Raw genomic sequence first — 20527 nt, forward strand, 5'->3', positions numbered from 1 at the left:
TGAGCAGTTTATTGGAGATGAGAATCTCACAGACTTTCCTGCCCAGGCTGGCTTTGAACCACAATCCTCAGATCTCAGCCTCCTGAGTAGCGAGGATTATGGGCGTGAGCCACCAGTGCCCAGATTAACTACATCTTTCTTTCAACAACTCCCCATACCCTTGTTTGGACTCTTGTCTGAAAATGACTACATTTGTCCAGCATGGCTGTGCTAGAAGTATGTCCACAAATGCTGCTACATTCTAAGCATACCGTCAAAGGGCAGTGACACTTCCAAAGATGAAAAGGCTAAGAGTCCACCCCCTGAGAATGCAGCAATAATTAACTTTTAAGAAGCTTAAGAGCTGTTATGACTTGGAAAAATAAAATAATGAGGTCCTTTAAGGAAAGTAAAAACAAATGGCAAAATTAGCGCTTGCTGATTTTGAGGACAGACTGAGGTATATGATGGAATGTCATGTGAATGATGAATTAAACTTGTTCCCCGAAAAGTCCAAATGACGGAATGAGAAACTATTTTCTGTAGTGAGGAAATGAAAAGCCATATAAAAGCAAGCAGTGTATCTGTCTTGTTCCTGGCACGTAACAGGATCTCATTTAAACAACCATTAACCAACTAAACACAAGCATTTTCTGAGAGTCACAGGAGTTCAAAGGCCAAACAGGTTGTTTTAGGAGTCAGCCACTAGTTGACTGGAACATAATTAAGCAAATACCATATGATCACTTGCAGAGCTACTGTCAAGGAGCCCAGCATATGGTTAGTCTGGCTCAATGAACATTCAACTCTTTCAAACTCCATTTCTGAAATTCTAAAAATAAATTCTAGGACTGGGGACAGGCCTAAAGCGGTAGAACACCTGCCTCATAACTAAAAGGGCTTGAATTCAAATCCTAGAACCATCAAAAACAATTTTTAATATAAATAAAATAAATTCCTAATGTAAATACAAGTTTCAAATGAAGAAGTCTTCTAGGTGATAATAATCTGGGAAAAATACATAACATTGATGAAGCAATCGATATCACCTTGAGTGGTCATTTCCAATTTCTCTACCAACCTTAAAGATTTCTCAACAACTTGCGTACGATAAACTTCTTCCTGGTCCAAATTTATTGTACAGAAACAATCTCTCATTTTGTTGGGTCCAAGATATGGCAATAAATTTTTAGCTTCACCTGTGGGTTAAAAAAAAGTAAATATTATCAGTTACTTCATACTAAGCCTTGTGTATGATGAATTCAATGTGAAAGAATACATTATATGTGGCTCAGAAAAAAAAGCCAACAACCAGTGATCAGGGAAAGGTTGACTGCATCCACAGGAGACTTAGACTACGGGAAGGAGCATGTGGGAGCATTTTACACCCCAGTCCCCACCCCCACCATCCCTACGTAAGTGCAGTCAGTGATGTGCTCTCCACCCAGCTAGCAGCGCATCCAGGACTTTGTCCTTCTTTCCTGAATCATCATTCCTTCTACCAGAGTGTTTCCATCAGCACATAAACAAGTGCACGGAAGTACTAGAAGAGGAAAAAAAAATGTTTCAACCCCTCCCTTTTGCTGTCAGCCAATTCCTAGACTCCCTTCGCAAAGGCCTCCTCTCCACTCACTGCCTCCCCTTTCCCACCGCCTGCTCACTCAGCTCCAGAGCCCACAGCGGCACGGAAACCGCTCCTGCTGGCTAAGGTCACTAGTGTCTTTCTCCTCATACTCAACTTGGTGACACCCCTGTACACAACTGAACGTTGCATTCCTCTCTAAAATGCTCTCCTTTGCCCGGTGCCAGTGGCGTGATCACGCCTGTCATCCTAGCTACTCAGGAGGCTGAGATCTGAGGATAGTGGTTCATAAGCCAGCCCCGGGAAGGAAAGTCTGTGAGACTTTTATCTCCAATCAATCACCAGAAAACAGGAAGTGGCATTGTGGCTCAAGTGGTGGAGCCTTGAGCTGAAGAGCTCAGGGACAGTGCCCAGGCCCAAAGTTCAGAGTTCAAGCCCCATGACTGGATGGATGGATGGATAAATAGACAGATAGACAGACAGATAGATAGATAGATAGATAGATAGATAGATAGATAGATAGATAGATAGATAGATAGATAGATAGATAGATAGATAGATAGCTGAAGTGGTCTCAGGGCCCAGTAATGGACCCTTTCCTTTTCTTTCTCTAAGGAAATCCTTGCAGCATTTGGTGTGAATGCCGGTGCCGCCCAGGCCTGAACTTCCATCAACACTGTATGTGAATGAACACCCAACTGTTCCCTTAGACCTCCAGTGGGCATCTCGAATTTAGCAGGTCCCAAACAGGCCATCTGATTTCCTAGAACATGTTCTTTCCCTAGACTCCCTCCTTCCTCCTCCCACCACCCTCCTGCGATCCCCTACCCCGCGCCCAGACCACCAGCAAATCAAGGAGAACTTCCAAATAAATACCAAATAACTCAACTACTTCTTTCCTTCACTGCCACCATCCGAATCCAAGCCATCGTAGTAATCTGCTGTTTGGACCCAGGGTTTCTTTCGATTGTCCCTCTCCTGTAGTCATTCTTCATCAAGCACCCAGAGATTTAAATATATGATTAAGTCAGCCACTCCCACGCTCCAGCACCACACCATTTCACTAAGAACCAAGTCTCGTCTCCATACCACCGTTTACACAGTCCCAACCGGTCTTGCTATGTTCTTCTCTTACCCTCTTCAGTGTCTACTTCCCCCCCTCCCCCCAGCCCCTGTTCATTAGCCATGCCAAATTCGGTCAAGCTTAGGGCCTCTGCCTGGAACACTTTACTCCCAGACGTTTACTTGGCTAGTGCTTTCTTATCACACAGGTCTCAGTTCCAATGTCACTTCCTCAGAGAAACCTCCCCAGCCATACTATCTAAAGTAGATAACACTGGCAACATATTCTATTTCTCTGCTCTGTCTGCTTGATAACATTCACAACGATCTAAAATCTCTGTTAATTTTTTAAGAGTTTTTCCCTTCCTTTCTTTCCTACGAGACCTGAGAACTTGTTGATTCTTAAGATCCAAAATAGTGATTGGCATATAATAAACACCAGAGAAATATTTGTTAAGGAATGAATAAAAAACTCAGCCAAGTCTAGTTCTAAAGTTCTTAGGAGATACTCATGAATTTTTGGTGTTTGCTGAAATCAAACAAAGTACAAATCTAAGAAAGCAAGAGGCGTGGAATCAACATTCTTGTCCCATCTTAACTGCATTTGCTTCAGAAAACTCACTGACACACAGCTTTCCTGATCAAAGTCTGGACTAGATAAACCTCATATGGTTATATAACACTTTAACTTAAAACACAAGGTAATTTAAAAAACCCCACTGATGTACATATATGCTCCATACAACACTAATCCAAGGTGAACTAGCGTGCCTCTTAATTTTATGGATTTAGATCATTAGGGTTAAATGATGAAGCAGTCAGTTGTCATGAAGAGATAACAATCCTTCATGTGTTATACTTAAATGACAGCAAGCTGACCGGTATCACCAATCGGACCACACAGCCTACTACTGCAAAGCACAAAGCATGGCCAATCCAGTCACTCTCCTGCTCTATTACAGGGTTTTAGGAAAAACTAATTTTTCCAGTGCTGCTGCCTTTATTTTTGTGAAAAAAAGTCAGGTAGCGAATAAAGGTGGCAACATTTTTTACAAAATAAGCACCTCCTTCCACCAAAAAAAAACCAAAAAACAAAAAAACTCCAACAAACAAAAGCGTAAAACTAAAACTATTGGAAAACTCATGATTATATACAATTATGTGTTAATTAATATAAATCTTAGCCAGGTACTGATGGCTCATTCCGATAATCTTATATACTCAGGAGGTTGAGATCTGAGGATCATGGTTTGAAGCCAGGCTGGACAAGAAAGTCTATGAGACTCTTATTTCCAATTAACCAACAAAAGGCCTGAAGTAGAGCTGTGACTCAAGTGGTAGAAAACCAACCTTGAACAAAAAAGCTGAGTCAGTGCTCATCTGAGTTCAAGCCTTAGGACCTGCACAAAATATACAGAACTTTAAAAAAGAAAATTGGCTTATATCAGTTATATTGGGGGAGTAAATTTCATTTGACATTCCACCGATGTTTATACTGTATTCTAATCAACTTTGAAGATTTTTTTTAAAACTCTGAACTATGTATCATTCTAAAAAAGCAAAAAGTCAACGTGAAGGCATAAATTCTATTGCTCTTCTCAAAAATGCCCCGTGAGGTAAGCAGCAAGTCGTCAGTGGGAGAGTCTATGAACATAATTAGGGACCGGTTGTGTGCACACGTCATATGCATAATAACCATCCTGCAGCTATCTATAGTACCATCGTATTAATCACGTCTGAATGAGCTTGGTTTAGAAGTTAGGAAACTACTGCACACGAACACACAAGTTTCACAAGGTAGGGCAGGAAGTACCCGTGGGTTATAGAGGTGTGTCTCAAGTGAGCACAGGATCTTCCTGTGGTTTGCCTTGCCCACCTCTGCTGTCAGTGTCTAAGGGCCTTACAGGCCCCTCCTCAAGGTGAGAAATCAAACTGAAACACATCTGGTGGGAATCTCTACGGGGCTAGGCCAGGCCAATGGTTCCTGTAGCTCCTGAAACTTTGCCAGGCTCATATGGTAACTAAGAAAGCCTGGTGTGGCAGGCTAAAGGCCCCAAACCAGATGCTGGCAGAACCCAAGGCTATTCAGATAGTTTTGGAAAAAAGCATCCAGGGAGCCAAATGAGGTTTACTCTGGTCTACTTCAATGTGTAAAGAAGATGCACTTTTTTTTTCTTGTGCCAGTCCTGGGGCTTGAACTCAGGACCTGGGCACTGTCCCCGGGCTTCTTTTGCTCAAGCCACAGCACCTTTTCTGGCTTTTTCTGTGTAGGTGATACTGAGAAATGGAACCCAGGGCCTCATGCATGCTAAGCAAGCACTCTACCACTGAGCCACCTTCCCAGCCCAAGATGCACCTTTTGTGTATGAAGTATGTGGATGTGTTTTCTAGATGAACCATTCAAAAGCAGAAAAACTACTGGGTGGGGCAGTACCTGCCCACAACCCAGCACCTGGGCAGGAAAGTCTGTGAGACTCTTATCTCCAATTAACAACCAGAAAGCCTGGGATGGCTTTGAACTTCAATCCTTAAAAGTCAATCTCCTGAGTAGTCAGGATTATAGGCATGAGCCACTAGCACCAGTTTACCTAAGGAATTTTGATTACTAAAAGGACACAGAAAACTAAGGGCAAGCCATAAAAAATTCTTAATATACATAAAAAGCTTTTCAATACAGCATTAATATGCGACTATACAACAAGATCTGATCGGCTCTTATGAATGAGAATAAAACTTTATTAGTAGATAACACGTACAATCTCACTGTCACATAATTTCAGAACTCACATTAACAAGGAAGTAGGATTAGCATCTATGATTAAAGGATAAAATGATAGTTTTATTCTCGCTTTATTAGTTCCGGAGTCTATTCAAAGAGTTCCTAGTTAAAAAAAAAACAAACCAGCTCTATGAACTCATTGAGGTTTGGCTCCTGTCTTCCGCAGACAAGTGCCTAGCAGACTTCTCTGTGAACTGTTTACAAAGAACCCTTTCACTCTAGTTTCTATCCATCTCAAAGATAGATTCTTCTTCCATTCTAAGTAACTCATCATCTCATTTCAAATTTCTCACAACAGCTTATTAAATAACTCATTACTTCAAATATTTGGTAATAATAAAGTCTTAGCATGAATAAACACTTTTAATCTCTTCTTCTCGTATCAGTTGGGTAGCCAATAAAATGTTTTGGTTTTTACTTTATTATACCCACATTCAAACATATCATACCAAATAAAAACAATTAATAGGTAAAATATAAAGTTTCCTTCTCCACATTTTAGAACCAGCTAATAGCCAGATTCATGAATACAGTCAGATAAGAGGTAACTCCAGCATCAGTTTGAGCCTAAGCTTAGTGAGCACTCTGATTCTGAAAGGCAATGAAGTTCCTGACAGATCCACATGGTTTTCTTTTTTTTTTTTTTGCTGGTCGTGGAGCTTGAACTCTGGGCCTAGGCACTGTTCTGAGCTCTTCAGCTCAAGGCTAGCACTCTACCACTTGAGCCATAGCACCCACTTCCAGCTTTTTCTGTGTATGTGGTGCTGAGGAATCGAACCCAGGGCCTCAGGCATGCAAGGCAAGCACTCTACCACTGAGCCACCTTCCCAGCCCCTACGTGGTTTTCTTTTAATACCACTAACATCTTCTAGATTTTCCAGCTGTATATTTTACAAGACACTTTCACACCCAGTATCTTAAGCTACCCTCAGGATAACATTTCAAGGTAGGCATTTTCTAAAGACTGGTTCCCTTCTTAGTTGAAAAACAACAATAAACTATCTTGGCAGAGCTCACAGTATAATAGAGGAAATATACAAATCATTTCTATGAAATGTGCTATAATAAGGAAATGGACAGAACTGTAACTCTCCAGCAGCAGGAAGACCCAACCAATACACTCTGGCCAGAGAGAGCTGGGTGTGCTCCAAAGGAGGCTTTGGACAGATCACAGAGAGCAGCTTCTGAAGAAGGACAGAAGTTCCCTGACATAAACACCGGCTGGAGGAAAGGAGAAAGACAACCCCAGGCAGAAGAGATAACCAAAAGCTCAGAGGTAAATGAGCGGCCTAAAGTCAAATGAGCATTAACTAACAAACAATACATAAAGGCAGAGTATAAGCCTACTTTCAATCAGCTTTGTACCCAAGGAAATGCCTGCACATGCTGGTAAGAACATCAGATAATGGATGAGCTTATCTCCTATTCTATTCCTAAGAGAAGGGGTCACAGAAATCTTGTGGGAGAGGTAGTATTCACAATCCCCGCTTTACACAAGAGTATGGAGAAAGTTGGAAATGAGGATGCAACCCAGGTGACTAACTTCACAAGGTCTCTAAGCTCAAGCACTTAACCACACCCTATGGATCATCCTGACTTTGTCAAACAGCTCCAAGTCATTCTTCCTCGGAAAGTATCAGGACTATACCAAGTAAGTTCGGGGGGCATACCTGTGGGATCCTTAGCCACAGGTCCGATGTGTACACCCCATCTCAGTATTCACACCAATCTTTATATTTGGCTCTCCCTGTGAATCTGGTCCCTCTTGAGTGAGATAAACAAACCCATTCATAACAGGGCATTGGGCCCTCTCAACATTTCCATAATCTGATTTGATGGGACAACAGCCAGCTGTACAGACAAGTGCTAACTGAAAAGGGTAGCATGAAGGCTGGTGACACACAAATGAGAAGTCCAAATTACACAGAGAATGACATTTGGGGAGTGGAGGAGGCATGCAAATGTGCTCCTGGAATACTAGCCCTCCTGCTGTATCCACTGCACAGGAGGTTCAGATCAAAGGACAGGGCCTGTGGTACACTCCTAACTTCCTTTCACATGACAAGTCCAGGACACCCAACAACCAACCTTGACTCTTGAATACACTGAAGAAAGCCAACCTTACAAAACTGTCATGGCTTCCCAGGGCACCAAGGTGACCTCAGAAAGCTGGGTTATCAGTCTCTCACGCCAAAACACAGTCAGCCACACTGGATTTGCCAAAAGCAGGTAACTGTATGAAAATGGCTATGAATTTTTTGTTGTTGTGCCAAATTTGATACCATATACCTTGTGAAATATACAGGAAATTTATTTTAAAATACAGGAAAGAGGGCTGAGAAGGTGCGTCAGCAGTAGAGCGCTTGCCTCGCATGCATGAGGCCCTGGGTTCGATTGCTCAGCACCACATGAATAGAAAAGGCCAGAAGTGGCGCTGTGGCTCAAGAGGTAGAGCACTACCCTTGAGCTGAAGAGCTGAGGGACAGTGCCTAGGCCTAGAGTTCAAGCCCCATGACTGACACCCCCCCCCCAAAAAAAAAAAACCCTTCATAAAATACAGGAAAGAAATCTCTTTAGAAAGTTGTGGACCATTATTTATCTGCAGAACTTTACAGATCTATAAAACAATCCATCCTTATTTCTCGGGGCCATGATTTGAGTGGAAGTTGCCCATCTAAGTCCAGAAATAAGAACATTTCCTTTCAGGCTGACTTTCAACCCAGGGACTACTACTTCTCCAAGACATGAGAGTGCCAATGTGGTTTTGAGCGTGCCACGTCTCCAGGCCAGGGGGCCTTCTAAGGCATGAAGAAAAGAGGTGAGACAGCGCCAAGAGTCTTGCAGGTGGGCAACTCTTCACCGTCAGCCCACTCTCATTCCATTTCTGTGACTTCAGTACCTGTTGATGACTGCTCCCTAGCCAACAAAACCCGTGTCAGCTACATACAGGAAAACACAACACTGCACTTCCCAACGTTCTCAAGTTCTACCAACTCTGGATTAATCCAGTTTACCAGGAGGGCAAAGTATCTCCCCCTCCAACCCCCCCCCCCCCCCCCCCCCCCCCCCCGGAAAAAAAAGTAAAATCGTCCAAAGTTTGCAAACCCAAGTCACTTTGGTCCATTTGGTCTCCCAAATATTAGAGATGCAAATATTAAATAAATATTTCATAAAAGCTGAGTGGGCTGAGACCCATAAAACCATGGTTCAAAGCCAGGCAGGTAGGGCAGCAAAGTCTAAGAGACTCCATTTCTAATAAACTAGCAAAATGCCAGAATGGAGGCATGGCTCAAGAGCTAGAATGCCCGCTGTAAGCAAACAGGCCAAGTGAAGACCAGAAGCCCTGAGTTGCAACCCTAGTATTTTAATCCAAATTTTAATCCAAAGCAGCTTTCATGTTGAAAACTTAAGGTGGGCAAAAGAGGTACTTCACAGGTGTCATTTCCCAGATTGAAGAACTGTAATCTCTTAAATCCCAGGCGTATTTCAAGAAATAAAAAGTGAGAGAATTTAATATTTCAGTTTCTGAGGTTTAACAAAAATCCCAAATCCTTGAAAAGGGAGTCATCTGAAAAACAAGAGGCTCCAAGATCAGCCGGTAACATTGCTACTGAGGAAATGCTCCATAGAAAATGTTATGTGCAAAATTCACACATTATAACATATAGGAAAAACCTATAAATTATACAGACACGCGGATATCCTGACCGAGGAAGACATCACCGATGAGCAATTCTGAAGCACTCTGGTTTTTCTTTCTTTTCCCTCCAAAGGGAACAGTGTCCCTCCTAAGTGAGGATTATTTACGTAAGACATGGAACCTGTTCCCAAGCTGAGACGACTAAATCGGGAAAACGTGAACATTTCCCACAAAATTTCCCCCCCCCCCCAAAAAATGGATCTTTGATATAGAAAAAGAATTGGGGGAGAGGAAGGCGCGGGAAGGAAACGGGTTTGTGTGAACTGTGTGTGTGCGGGAACATCTCATGGGCACGGGGCCGTGTCATCAACCCCATAACAACAACAACAACAACAATAATCATACAGGCAGGTATCCAAATGACCCGAGCGCAACGAGCCGGCGTCCGCGGCCGGCCCGGGACCCGCAGGCGCCGAGCGGGGATCCGGGGCGGCGGCGGCGGGCAGGTGGGCTCCGCTGCCCAGCTCCCCGGTCCAGTCCACCCCGACCCACCCCCGGTTCGAGTCCCCGCGGCCCGGGCTGAGGCGCGCACAGGTGTCCGGCTGGCTCCCGCGCCGGGGCTCGGAGGAGACCCGACCGGAACCCGGGGCCGCCCCGCTTCCCCGCCCCGCCACCCCCGGCCGCGCCTCCCGGCAACGCGCGCCCGGCTCCCGCCGCGGGCCGCTCCCCGGCCGGGCCTGCGCGCGAGGGCGGCCGGAAGCGCCTCGCGCCCCCGGCTCCCGCGCCCCCCGGCTCCCGCGCGTCCGGGCCGCGCCCCGGGCCCCCCGCCGCCGCCTCGGCCGCGGCCCACGCCGCCTGGCCCGGGCGCCGCCTCCCTCCACACACCCCCCTCCGGCCTCGCCCGCCGCCCCCGCGCCGCCCGGAACCCCCCCCGCCGCCCGCTCTCCCCGCTTACAGATTTTGCCCCGCAGGCTCTGCAGCACCCGGACCTCGCGGCTGTCCTCGTCTCCCGCCTCCGGTTCTGCCGTCGCGGTCGCCACGGGCGCTTCGGGAGAAGCCGCCGCGGGAGCAGCAGGCTCGGCCGCCGCCATGGTGCCCGCCCTCCCGGCCCGTGCCGCAGCCCCGCCGCCTGCGTAGCCCGGGCGAGGCGGAGCCCAGCGGCGGCCTAGGCCCGGGCGAGCCGCGCGCCTGGCCACGCCCCCGAGCCTCCGCCTAGCCGGTCCCGCCCCCGCGCGGCGGCGGCGAGGCCACGCCCCCGGGCCTCCGTCTAGCTCGCCCCGCCCTCCTAGGCCCCGCCCCCACGTGAGGAGACGGCCCCGCCCCCGGGCTTCGCCTGAGCTCGCCCCACCCTCCTAGGCCCCGCCCTACGCGAGGAGGCCACGCCCCTGACCTCGGCCCTGTTCGTCACGCCCCGGGCCTCCGCCTAGCTCGCCCCGCCCTCCGAGGCTCCGCCCCTCCCCGGGGGGGCCTCCACCTTGCTCGCCCCGCCCTCCGAGGCCCCGCCCCGCCTCCCCGGGACCCCAGCGGGAAACCCCGGGGCAGCCACCCCTGCGCCCCCCTCTTCCCTCCCTCCCTTCCCGGGAGAGAGTCTGAAACGTGGAAGGGTTTCCCATCCCGAGCTGTGGGCTCCCGAGGAAAGTGGATTGGCCCCAGGCAGCTGGCGGATCAATGCTGGGCTCCTTGTTGGGGGGAAGTTGGCTGCGCGCCGGGATGAACTGCCTGACTTGGGGTGAGGACGATGACTTCCTGCTCTGGAGGCTCAGCACTGTGCTGCCGAGGAGGGGGAAACTGAGGCCGAACAGGGCATCAACGGCGATCATTATTATTAAATTCATCGTGGTTAGTGTTAGGGATTGGGTCTCAGAGGGGGAAAGCCCAGCCCGGCCAGCAGCTCGGGAGGATGGGAGACCCAGAAAAGGGGAGACGGGACAGAAAGAAATATATATATATATATACATATACATATACATATCATGACTTTGTCTGCCCTGGCTGGCTTTGAACTGCAATCCTTAGATCTCAGCCTCCTTGCTGCTTTTGAGACAGGATCTCAACTTAGGATTCCCCCCAGGCTTCCCTGGAACTTGTGGTCCTACTGCATAGAATTCTAGCTACTCAGGAGGCCGAGTTCTGAGGGTTTACCGTTCAGAACCAGCCCCGGCAGGAAAATCCATGAGACTCCTTATCTCCCATTAACCACTGAAAAAGCCGAAGTCGAGCTGTGGCTCAAGTGGTAGAAGTGCTAGCCTTGGGCAAAAAAAGCGTAGGGACAAGATCTAGGCCCTGAGTTCAAGCCTCAGTCCTGGCGCGCACACACACACACACACACACACACACACACACATAAACAAATACATATAAGTATATCCCATAATACATAATGCCCCCCCTTTTTTTTTTGCTGAGGGAAAAATGAAGCTAAGGCATGATGTACGCTACCAACGACTACAAAATAAAGTCCCGATTCCTTAATCAAGTGTTCAGGCCTACTCAATTCCTCTTAGCTCTCTGAGCCACTTTGTGGTAAGAGCAGCCTTCTTCCTGCTTTCAAGCACTGCTCATCCGTCTCTCATTCTTTCATGGACAGAAGTATTTACACTGATCTTTTTTTTTTCCCCCTGGTATTAGTTTTTTAACTCAGAGCCCTGAACTTGTTAGGCTGGTGCTCTACCACTTGAACTATACCACCAGTCCAGCATTTTGCTAGTAAGGGAATCTTGCAGCCTTTTCTGCTGCAGTGGCTTTGAACCATGATCTTCTGGATCTTAGCCCCCTGAGTAGCTAGAATTACAGGTGTGAGCCACCAGCACCTGGCTATGTTGTTTATTTTCTACTCAATAGTTTACAAACCTTACATTCATTTAACTCCTTCAATATACTAAATAAATGAATCATATTAGCTGGACACCAGTGGCTCATGCCTGTCATCCTAGCTAATCAGGAGGCTGAGATCTGAGGTTCATGGTTTGAAGCCAGCCCATGAGGTTTTTTTGTTTTTTGTTTTGTTTTGCCAGTCCCAGGGCTTGAACTTAGGGCCGTGGCACTGTCCCTGAGCCTCTTTTGCTCAAGGTGAGCCCTCTACCACTTGAGTCACAGTACCACTTCTGGCTTTTTCTGTTTATGTGGTGCTGAGGAATCGAACCCAGGGTTTCATGCATGCTAGGCAAGTGCTCTACCACTGAACCACATCCCCAGCCCCCCCATGAGACTCTTATCTCCAATTAGTCAGTCAAAAAATGGAAGTGGTGCTGTGGCTCAAGTGAAAGAGTTCTAGTCTTGAGCAAGAGAGGCTCAGGGACAGCGCCCAGGCCCTGAGTTCAAGCCTCATAACTGACAATAATAGTAATAATACCATATTAGCTCACTTCTACTCAGCAGACTGGAAGATTTCATTTGTAGAAAGAATTCTGAATTGTATTTATTTTTCTTCATTATCATCTGTCAAAATGACTGACACAGAAATGAAACACTTTAATAACACCCTCTCATTTGACATTAAAAGCTAGTTTTTAAAGGCTTGTTCCTTTCTTTAAAATATTTGTATCTGTGCCAGCGTCTTCTAATTTTCCTCCTTTGAACCCAAATGTATAACTCTATTACTTAGGATATGAAAACAATTTTACATAAAGTGTAAAAAAAAATTTTCTTTCTTCTTTTTCTCTCAGCCAATTTCTGTACTGCACATTTCAAAATTTATGTTCTGGTCACAGAAACGCACAGTCTCTGTCCTTTATTCGCCGAGGTTACTTCCAGTTGCTCTGTTTCTGAATAAAGATTTAAAGGCTTGAGCTATTTGAACTGATCTTTGCTTACTTTGAAGAAATCTTTTGTGAAATCAATGTCTCCTTAATGGAAGATATTTGGTAACACTGCAAGACTGTTCTCTGCCACGGTGTCCTCCTGTGGCACCCATCCTGAGTCTTAAATTCATGCAGAGTTCTTATTTCTTCATCATGTTTAGTAACAGGAACAATATTGCATCACACAAACTTGCGCTCACTTCCTTCCTCAAATTATTAATGAATGTGTTTCAAGTCTAGCACGCCTAGCTTTGCCTTCTCCATTCTAACAAGAGGCCATTCACTACTGTCTTCCTATTTCTTCATCATTCATTTTTTTTCCCTTTTCTTCGCGCGCACACCAGCACCGAGGCTTGAATTCAGGACCTGGGCGCTGTCCCTGAGCTGTTGTGCTCAAGATTAGTGCTCTACCACTTGAGCCATGGTTTCCCTTCTGGCTTTTTAGTCATTAATTGCAGATCTGGCTTTGAACTAGGATCCTCAGAGCTCAACCTCCTGAGCGGCTAGGATGACAGGCGTGAGCCACCACTGCCCAGCTTGGAAAAATCTCTTGATTTGGCTGAGCAGATCCTTTCATTAAAGAGCCCTGGAGACAACACGGCACTCAGTTGGTGAGAGGCAGGCCAGAGGACCTTAGGCCAGGCCCAGCTGATATCCAAGCTCTGACATTTCCACAAAGGTGTCCTGAGGCCAGGAAACTCAGCCTGGTGTGGCACACATTCACGAATGAGAGCATATGGCACTCATAGCAGGGCGGTGTCCTGGGAGAATGGAGCGGGGGTTGGTTGGACGAGGTTCTTTAGTTCTTCCTAAGTGACAGGAAGAAGGAAGAAGTTGTGAGTAGAACTAGAAAATAGATCAGCCAAAGGCCTCTCCTGTAATAAAGCTCAAAGCGGTAGAAACCTTCAGGATTAAGGATTGAAAGTCAGGAATTTGGGCTTAAGGGCAACTTGTCTTAAAGATTCTCTGTCCTCAACAAAACGCAGGAGCAGTGCGTGTGTAAGACAGCTAGCTGTGTGCTAGAGCTTCCTTTGGGTCTAGGCAGGTTGATACTGTTGCTTTGTGTGTTTTCTTATTTTACTCCAATGCTTCTGGGCACAGAAAGACTAAGGAACCTTTTTATTTATCTGGTGCCAGTCCTGGGGCTTGAACTCAGGACCTGGTTGCTGTCCTTGAGTTTTTTTGCTCAAAGCTAGCGCTCTACCACTTTGAGCCCCAGCTTCACTTCTTAACTTTCTGGTGGTTCACTGGAGATAAGAGTCTCATGGACTTTCCTGTCTCTACTGGTTTTGAATTGCGATCCTCAGACCTCAGCCTCCTGAGTAGCTGGGATTACAGGTGTGAGCCACCAGGGCCTGGCTTAGAGAACCTTTTTACAAGTCAGTACATAGACTCTTTGAGATCTAAGCAGAGGGACTCCAATCTGCAGTGCACAGTTCCACTTCCTCCATTCCATGACTCCCTTAGGAAGACCCGTCTCCCACTGGGCAGAATTTGCCCAGTGGCGGGAGTGTGTGGAACAGTTCTGGGAGGCAGTTACTCCTGATGATTAGAGCAATTCTCAACAGCTTCTGTGGTGGTATTTGTTTTTGTTTTTGCTTTTTTGAGGTGAAAAGTTTGTAAGTGAGCTCTCAACTCCAAAGCTGCAGAAAGCCGACTGCAGAAGAAAAGCATAGAAGAAAGATGTTTGAGTACGGATAGGGACACTGCTGCAGAGGGAGTGACAAACGCAGCGGTTACATAATCCCGCTTTGTTACATAAACAAAACGTGCTACAGAACAATTATACAGAACAATTGTATTTCCCCCTTTAAAACATTTTCTCGGGCTGGGAAGGTGGCACTGTGGTAGAGCGCTTACCTTGCATACATGAGGCCCTGGGTTCGATTCCTCAGCACCACATAAACAGAAAAACCCAGAAGTGGCGCTGTGGCTCAAGTGGTAGAGCACTCGCCTTGAGCTGAAGAGCTGAGAGATAGTGCCCAAGCCAGTTCAGGCCCCAAACCAACAAAACAAACAAACAAACAAAAAACATTTTCTCCACCAGGCACTGATAGGTCACGCCTGTCATCCTAGCTACTCAGGAGGCTGAGCTCTGAGGATTCCAGTTCAAAGCCAGCCCAGGCAGGAAAGTCCATGAGACTCTTAACTCCAATGAACTGCCAGAAAACTGGAAGTGCCGCTGTGGCTCAAAGTGGTAGAGCACTAGCCTTGAGCTGAAAAGCTGAGGGACAGCGCCCAGGTCCAGAGTTCAAGCCCCACGACCAACACACACACAAAAAAAAACCTGGTCCAGGCAGCAATGGTGCACACCTGTCATCCTAACTACTCAGGAGGCTGAGATCTGAGAATTGTGGTTCAAAGTCCACCCCAACCAGGCAAGAAAGTCCGTGAGACTCTTATCTCTAACTATAAAAAAGCACAGAAGTAACACTATGGATCAAGTGGTAGAGTACTAGCCTTGAGCAAAAAAAGCTCAGGGACAGTGCCCAGGCCCTGAGTTCAAGCCCCAGGATGGATAGACACACATACTACACACACACACATACATACTCCATCTGTCTGTCTGTCTGTCTATCTATCTACCTACCTATCTGTCTATCTATCTATCTATCTATCTTCTATCGACTTTATCTTCTCAAATATCTAATACCACCGGTCTGTTCCTTTCATTCCCCGGAACTACTAGGTCAAATCTCTACATCTCCATCCTTCCCTCAGCCTTCACATCTTCTCTCCTCCAGGCCTCTAAGCACACTGCTGCCCGCAGTCTCCCAGCCTCTTGCCAGAAAAGCTTGCCTTTGCCTCTTTTCCCATTAGAATCTACTGGTGTGGCTTAGGCATTTGCCACCACCCCCCCCACATTTGCTCGATTTTGCCTCTCAACTCCCCCAAATCCAGTGCGGCCCTTCCGAGTTCTTCTGCACAGTTGTGTGTGGGCAGATGGGAGCAGCCCAAGCAGCTCCCAATTTAGCTGTGGGGAGGAGGAGGGTAAAGGCTGGCTGCACTCCTCTGCGAGGAAGGGTACAGAGAGATAAAAATATTTTACCCCGCTCCACAGATGTGCAAAGGAGATGTGGCATCTTTGTTTCTCTGAAATAATTCTTCATCTGAGCCTTCAACCACTGTCTGGAGGAGAAATGTTCTGATAAAACCACCTCACTAGACATGTTCATCAAATGGCTTGCCTCTTTAGGTAACAACAAACAACAATGCCAGAGTGTCAGAGATAGCGGCATTTTCCATCTTTGGGAGACGGTGTCTGGGTCTGTGGAAGACTTGGGGATCCCAGACCCCATAGAAGATGAGGAAGTTGGGGTCTTCCCTTCCAGGTGCAGCATCTTCTGAATCTTTGATGATGCCAGCTACAGACAGGCAGTCTGGCTGCTCCCTGAGGTGATGTTAAGGGTGAGACTGGTCCCGTCTCTGGGAGTGTTCACACCCCTCTTGTTCATTGTAGATAAGGGTCTCATGGACTTTCCTGCCTGGGCTGGCTTTGAACCACAATTCTCAGATCTCAGCCTCCTGAGTCTCTAAGATTATAGGCCCAAGCCACCAGCGCCCGGCTTTTCTGCCATCTTGACAAACATTTCTGTTTTGCACAAGCTCAGAAGAAGGGAGACAAGACTCACCTACGATGGCTAGTATAGCAGGACCTTGGGGCAGGCTTTCTATGCCAGGGCTTCTGGGGTAAGACTCTCTGACCAAACTGGCTTTTGATATGCCAGTAAGCGAGAGAAAGAAATCTAAAATGTTTCCTCTGTCTGTCTGTCTGTCTGTCTGTCTCTGTGCCATCCTGAAGCTTGACTTGAACTCAGGATCTGGTGAGGTTCCTGAGCTTTTTATTTTGCTCAAGGCCAGTGCTCTACCACTTGAGCTACTGCTCTACTTCAGGCTTTTTTAGTGGTTACTTGAGAGATAAGAGGCTCACACAATTTTCTACCAGAGCTGGCTTTGAACCACAGTCCTCCGATCTCAGCCTCCCGAGTAGTTAGGATGACAGGTGTGAGCCACTGGCGCCCTGTTTCTTCTCTCTTTGATACAGCGTAGCTATTTAAGGTACTGTCTGGCTGAGGAGTGTTTGCACAGTTCAGAACTACATTACCACCTTTATCGACATTGGTGACTTACCTACCATACATCGAGTTCTAATGTACTGAGGCCTGCAGGCCAAGACCACAGCCCTGTGGGTAGACCGCATGTGTCCAGGCCATGTCCGGAAGAAGTGTAGGTCCCCAGACAGGAAAGCAGAACTCTGAGGGCCAGGAGAGAGGATGCTTTGTCATCTTCAAGGTTTAGAGCCTCGGACCTAAGACAGCCTCCTACAGCTCACAGACTCTTCTGCCTGGCTGTCTTTGAACCTCGATCCTACATCTCAGCCTCCTGAGTAGCTAAGGTTATAGGTGTGAGCCACACTGGAACCCAGCCTAGATTTTTTTTTTTTTTTTCCAGTTATGGGGCTTGAACTCTGGGCCTGCGCTCTGTCCCTCAGCTCTTCAGCTCAAGGCGAGCGCTCTACCACTTGAGCCACAACGCCACTTCTGGTTTTCTGGTGGTTCATTGGAGATCAGAGTCTCACTTTCCTGCCTGGGCTGGCTTTGAACCGCAATCCTCAGAGCTCAGCCTCCTGAGTTGCTAGGATGACAGGCGTGAGCCACTGGCGCCCAGCATTAGAATGTCAGTTTTGAGAGATAGAGTTTCTGGTTGTTTCACAAGAAAAGGAATGGCAGGAAGAAAACCAACATAGGGTAATTTAAACCCTAGATTCTGTGCATGCAGCCTCTGATGGAGTTATCGCCTTCCAGTAAAGAGGCCTGATTTGTTATTTTAATACCATGAGCTGCTTAAAAGCCCCAATCAAACATAGACAGATGGACGCTTTGTCCCAGGGATGGGAAAATGGGAAATGGGCAGCGGTGGTTACTGGTGGCTCACCCCTCTTCCATCGGAGGCGTGGTTCTAGGACAGTGCCACCTGCTGGATGAGACAGAAAATGCAGCTCTATGTACAACCAAGCAGTTCCTTTCACAAATAAACACGGTCATCCCACCTTATTTAGGTCTAGAACCCTCTATGATATCTAGAATCCGTTTCCTCCCCCATCCACACACACATTTGGCTTTATTTCCTCTTTATCTCCAATGAAGCACCAAAAAAAAAAAGCCAGAAGTAGAGCTGTGGCTCAAGGGGCAGAGTGCTAGCCTTGAGGAGAAAAAAACTCAAGCCTCAAGAGCAGCAAAAAAAAGGAGAAGAATCATTTTTCTAAATTGTTTCTCGGGGGAACTGGTGACAGATATCTCAGTGACATTGAGCCTGCCAAGGGAAATGCAAGAATTTACAAACAGGAAAAAAGTCTATGTGTCAGAAACATGAGCTGTATAATCTTGTATCCAATGTGGCTTTATATGGTTGTTAGAATTTAATTTCGATTAAATTTCCTTTAAAACCAGGTTGCTATCTTTAAGGTTAACAATTTTATTTTTATTTGTGTGTGTGTGCGTGTGTGCGCATGCATGCTGGTAGTGGGGCTCATAGCTAGCACTCTACCATTTGAGCCACTCCTGTACTGCCAGCATTTTACTGGATAACTGGAGTTAGGAGCCTCACAGATTTTGCTGACTTTGAACCGCAACTCTCTGATCTCAGCCTCGTGAGTAGCTAGGATGACAGGCGTGAGCCACCAGCACCCGGCTAAAGTTGGTGTTTTAAACCTCAAAATGTACTGATTTGTCATTGACAGCATGAAGGAGTTTTTTTCTTTTTGTTTTCAGAGCCATAGATGAAAGTAAGGGAAGATATGAGTTTAGAAATCCGGTACTGGAGCTGGGCACCAGTGACTCACGCCTGTAATCCTAGCTATTCGGGAGGCTGAGATCTGGAGATCACAGTGGGCCATCCTGGGCAGGAAAATCCATGAGACTTTTATTTCCAATAAACCACTAGAAAACTTAAAATGGCGCTGTAGCTCAAGTGGTAGAGCGCTCATCTTGAGCTGAAGAGTGCAGAGACAGTGCCCAAGCTCAGAGTTCAAGTCCCATGACCGACAAAATAAAAAGAAATCCGGTACTGGGCTGGGAATGTGGCTTAGTGATAGAGTGCTTGCCTAGCATGCATGAAGCCCTCAGTACCACATAAACAGAAAAAGCCAGAAGTGGTACTATGGCCCTAGTGGTAGAGCAAAAAAGCAAAAAAGCTCAGGGACAGCGCCCAGGCCCTAAGTTCAAGCCCCAGGACTGACAAAAAGAAAAAAAGAAAAAGAAATCTGGTACTGTCCGTTTTCAATGAGTAGTTTACAAGATGATCTTGGTTAATATAAGAACAGAAAGTGCACCAGAGGATCTGTTCACCGGCAGCACAGAGAGGAGAGCAAAGCATTGCCCAAGGAGTATGATTTGATCCTGAGGTCACTGCTTCATGGAGCTCTCTTCAAGGTCTTGTCTCCATCCAGCTTCTAGGAAGAGCTCAGCATCCTGCTTCCAGAGGAAGCAAGGAGAAGAAATTATCATGGCTACCATACAACTCACTTTTTTCCCCCTCTCCTTTTGCCTGTCGTAGGGCTTGAAGTCAGGGCCTGGACATTGACCCTGAGCTTCTTTTGCTCAAGGATGGCACTCTATCACTTGGGCCACAGCGCCAGTTCCAGATTTTTCTGCTTATGTGGTACTGAGGAATTGAACCCAGGCCTTCATGCATGCTAGGCAAGCACTCTACCACTGAGCCACCTTCCCAGCCCACTTTGGCTTTTTTTTTTTTGTAATCAAGATACATTGTATTCTCAAACTGCCCTGTTAAATGCCTTTGTACAACTACTTAATAATAATAACAGAAAAAATTTAATGGGAAAAGTAAAATAAGCCTGGTGCTTGGGGCTCACGTCTGTAATCCTAGCTACTCAGGATGCTGAGAGCTGAGGATTGTGATTCAAAGCCAGCCCAAGCAAGAAAGTCAGTGAGACTCTGGTCTCCAATGAACCACCAGAAAACCGGAAATGGCGCTGTGGCTCCAAGTGGTAGAGTGCTCGTCTTGATCAAGAAAGCTCAAAGACAGTGCCCAGGCCCTGAGTTCAAGCCCCAAGACTGACCAAAAAAAAAAAAAAGTAAAAAAGAACTGCATACCTATTAGACTATAAAAGGTCAACATGTCTCTGAAATGATCGTGGCTGGCTCTAGTGGCACACACATCCTGGCACTGGACACGGGGTGAGAGGCAGGCTCCTGACCACAGCCTAGTGCGGAGAGCAGGACAAAGGCGGGGCGAGGAAGACAGGCCAGGAAAGCATGTGCCAAGGATCGGCCTCCAGCACTCGCCTGCTGTGCCCGTCGCTGGGTCCTGGGGCCTCCTTCAGATGGTGGGGGGAAGGGAAAAGAGTTGTCCCTGTGGAGGGGGGGATGGGGGGGTGGGGGGGGGTGGGGGTGGGGGGGGCGGGCCCTAGAGCTGCTCCACCCCAGCAGGTGTGACTCCGCAGTTACACTGTGCTGTGTTATCTTCCCGGGCCTTGACCTGCCAGTTCCCTCCCACCCACATCACACACACACACACACACACACACACACACACACACACACACACACACACACGCAGACTCTGATCTCTCGTTTTCAACCCCTCCCCTCCTTTCTCTCTTCTTCCCTCCTTTTCCCCCCTCCCTTCACTTTCCTCCTCCCTTCCTTCCTTCCTCTCCTCTT

General features: G+C 47.0%; 1 protein-coding gene across 2 annotated transcripts in view; it reads right to left on the bottom strand.

The window, feature by feature from the left end:
* The window catches only part of Rasa2 (RAS p21 protein activator 2), a 76549-nt gene extending 66388 nt beyond the window's left edge, over positions 1-10161 (bottom strand). For both annotated transcript variants that reach the window (XM_042665715.1, XM_042665714.1), the window contains exons 1-2: positions 9998-10161; positions 1061-1178 (exon numbers count right to left, since the gene is read on the bottom strand). In XM_042665715.1, the coding sequence (XP_042521649.1) occupies positions 1061-1178; positions 9998-10133 (254 nt within the window). In that variant the 5' untranslated portion in view covers positions 10134-10161. The remainder of the gene's footprint in view (positions 1-1060; positions 1179-9997) is intronic.
* Positions 10162-20527: the final 10366 nt, after the last annotated feature.

The sequence above is a fragment of the Dipodomys spectabilis genome, unplaced genomic scaffold (assembly GCF_019054845.1).
Source record: "Dipodomys spectabilis isolate Male_0828 unplaced genomic scaffold, ASM1905484v1 ptg000342l, whole genome shotgun sequence".
Lineage (NCBI taxonomy): Eukaryota > Metazoa > Chordata > Mammalia > Rodentia > Heteromyidae > Dipodomys > Dipodomys spectabilis.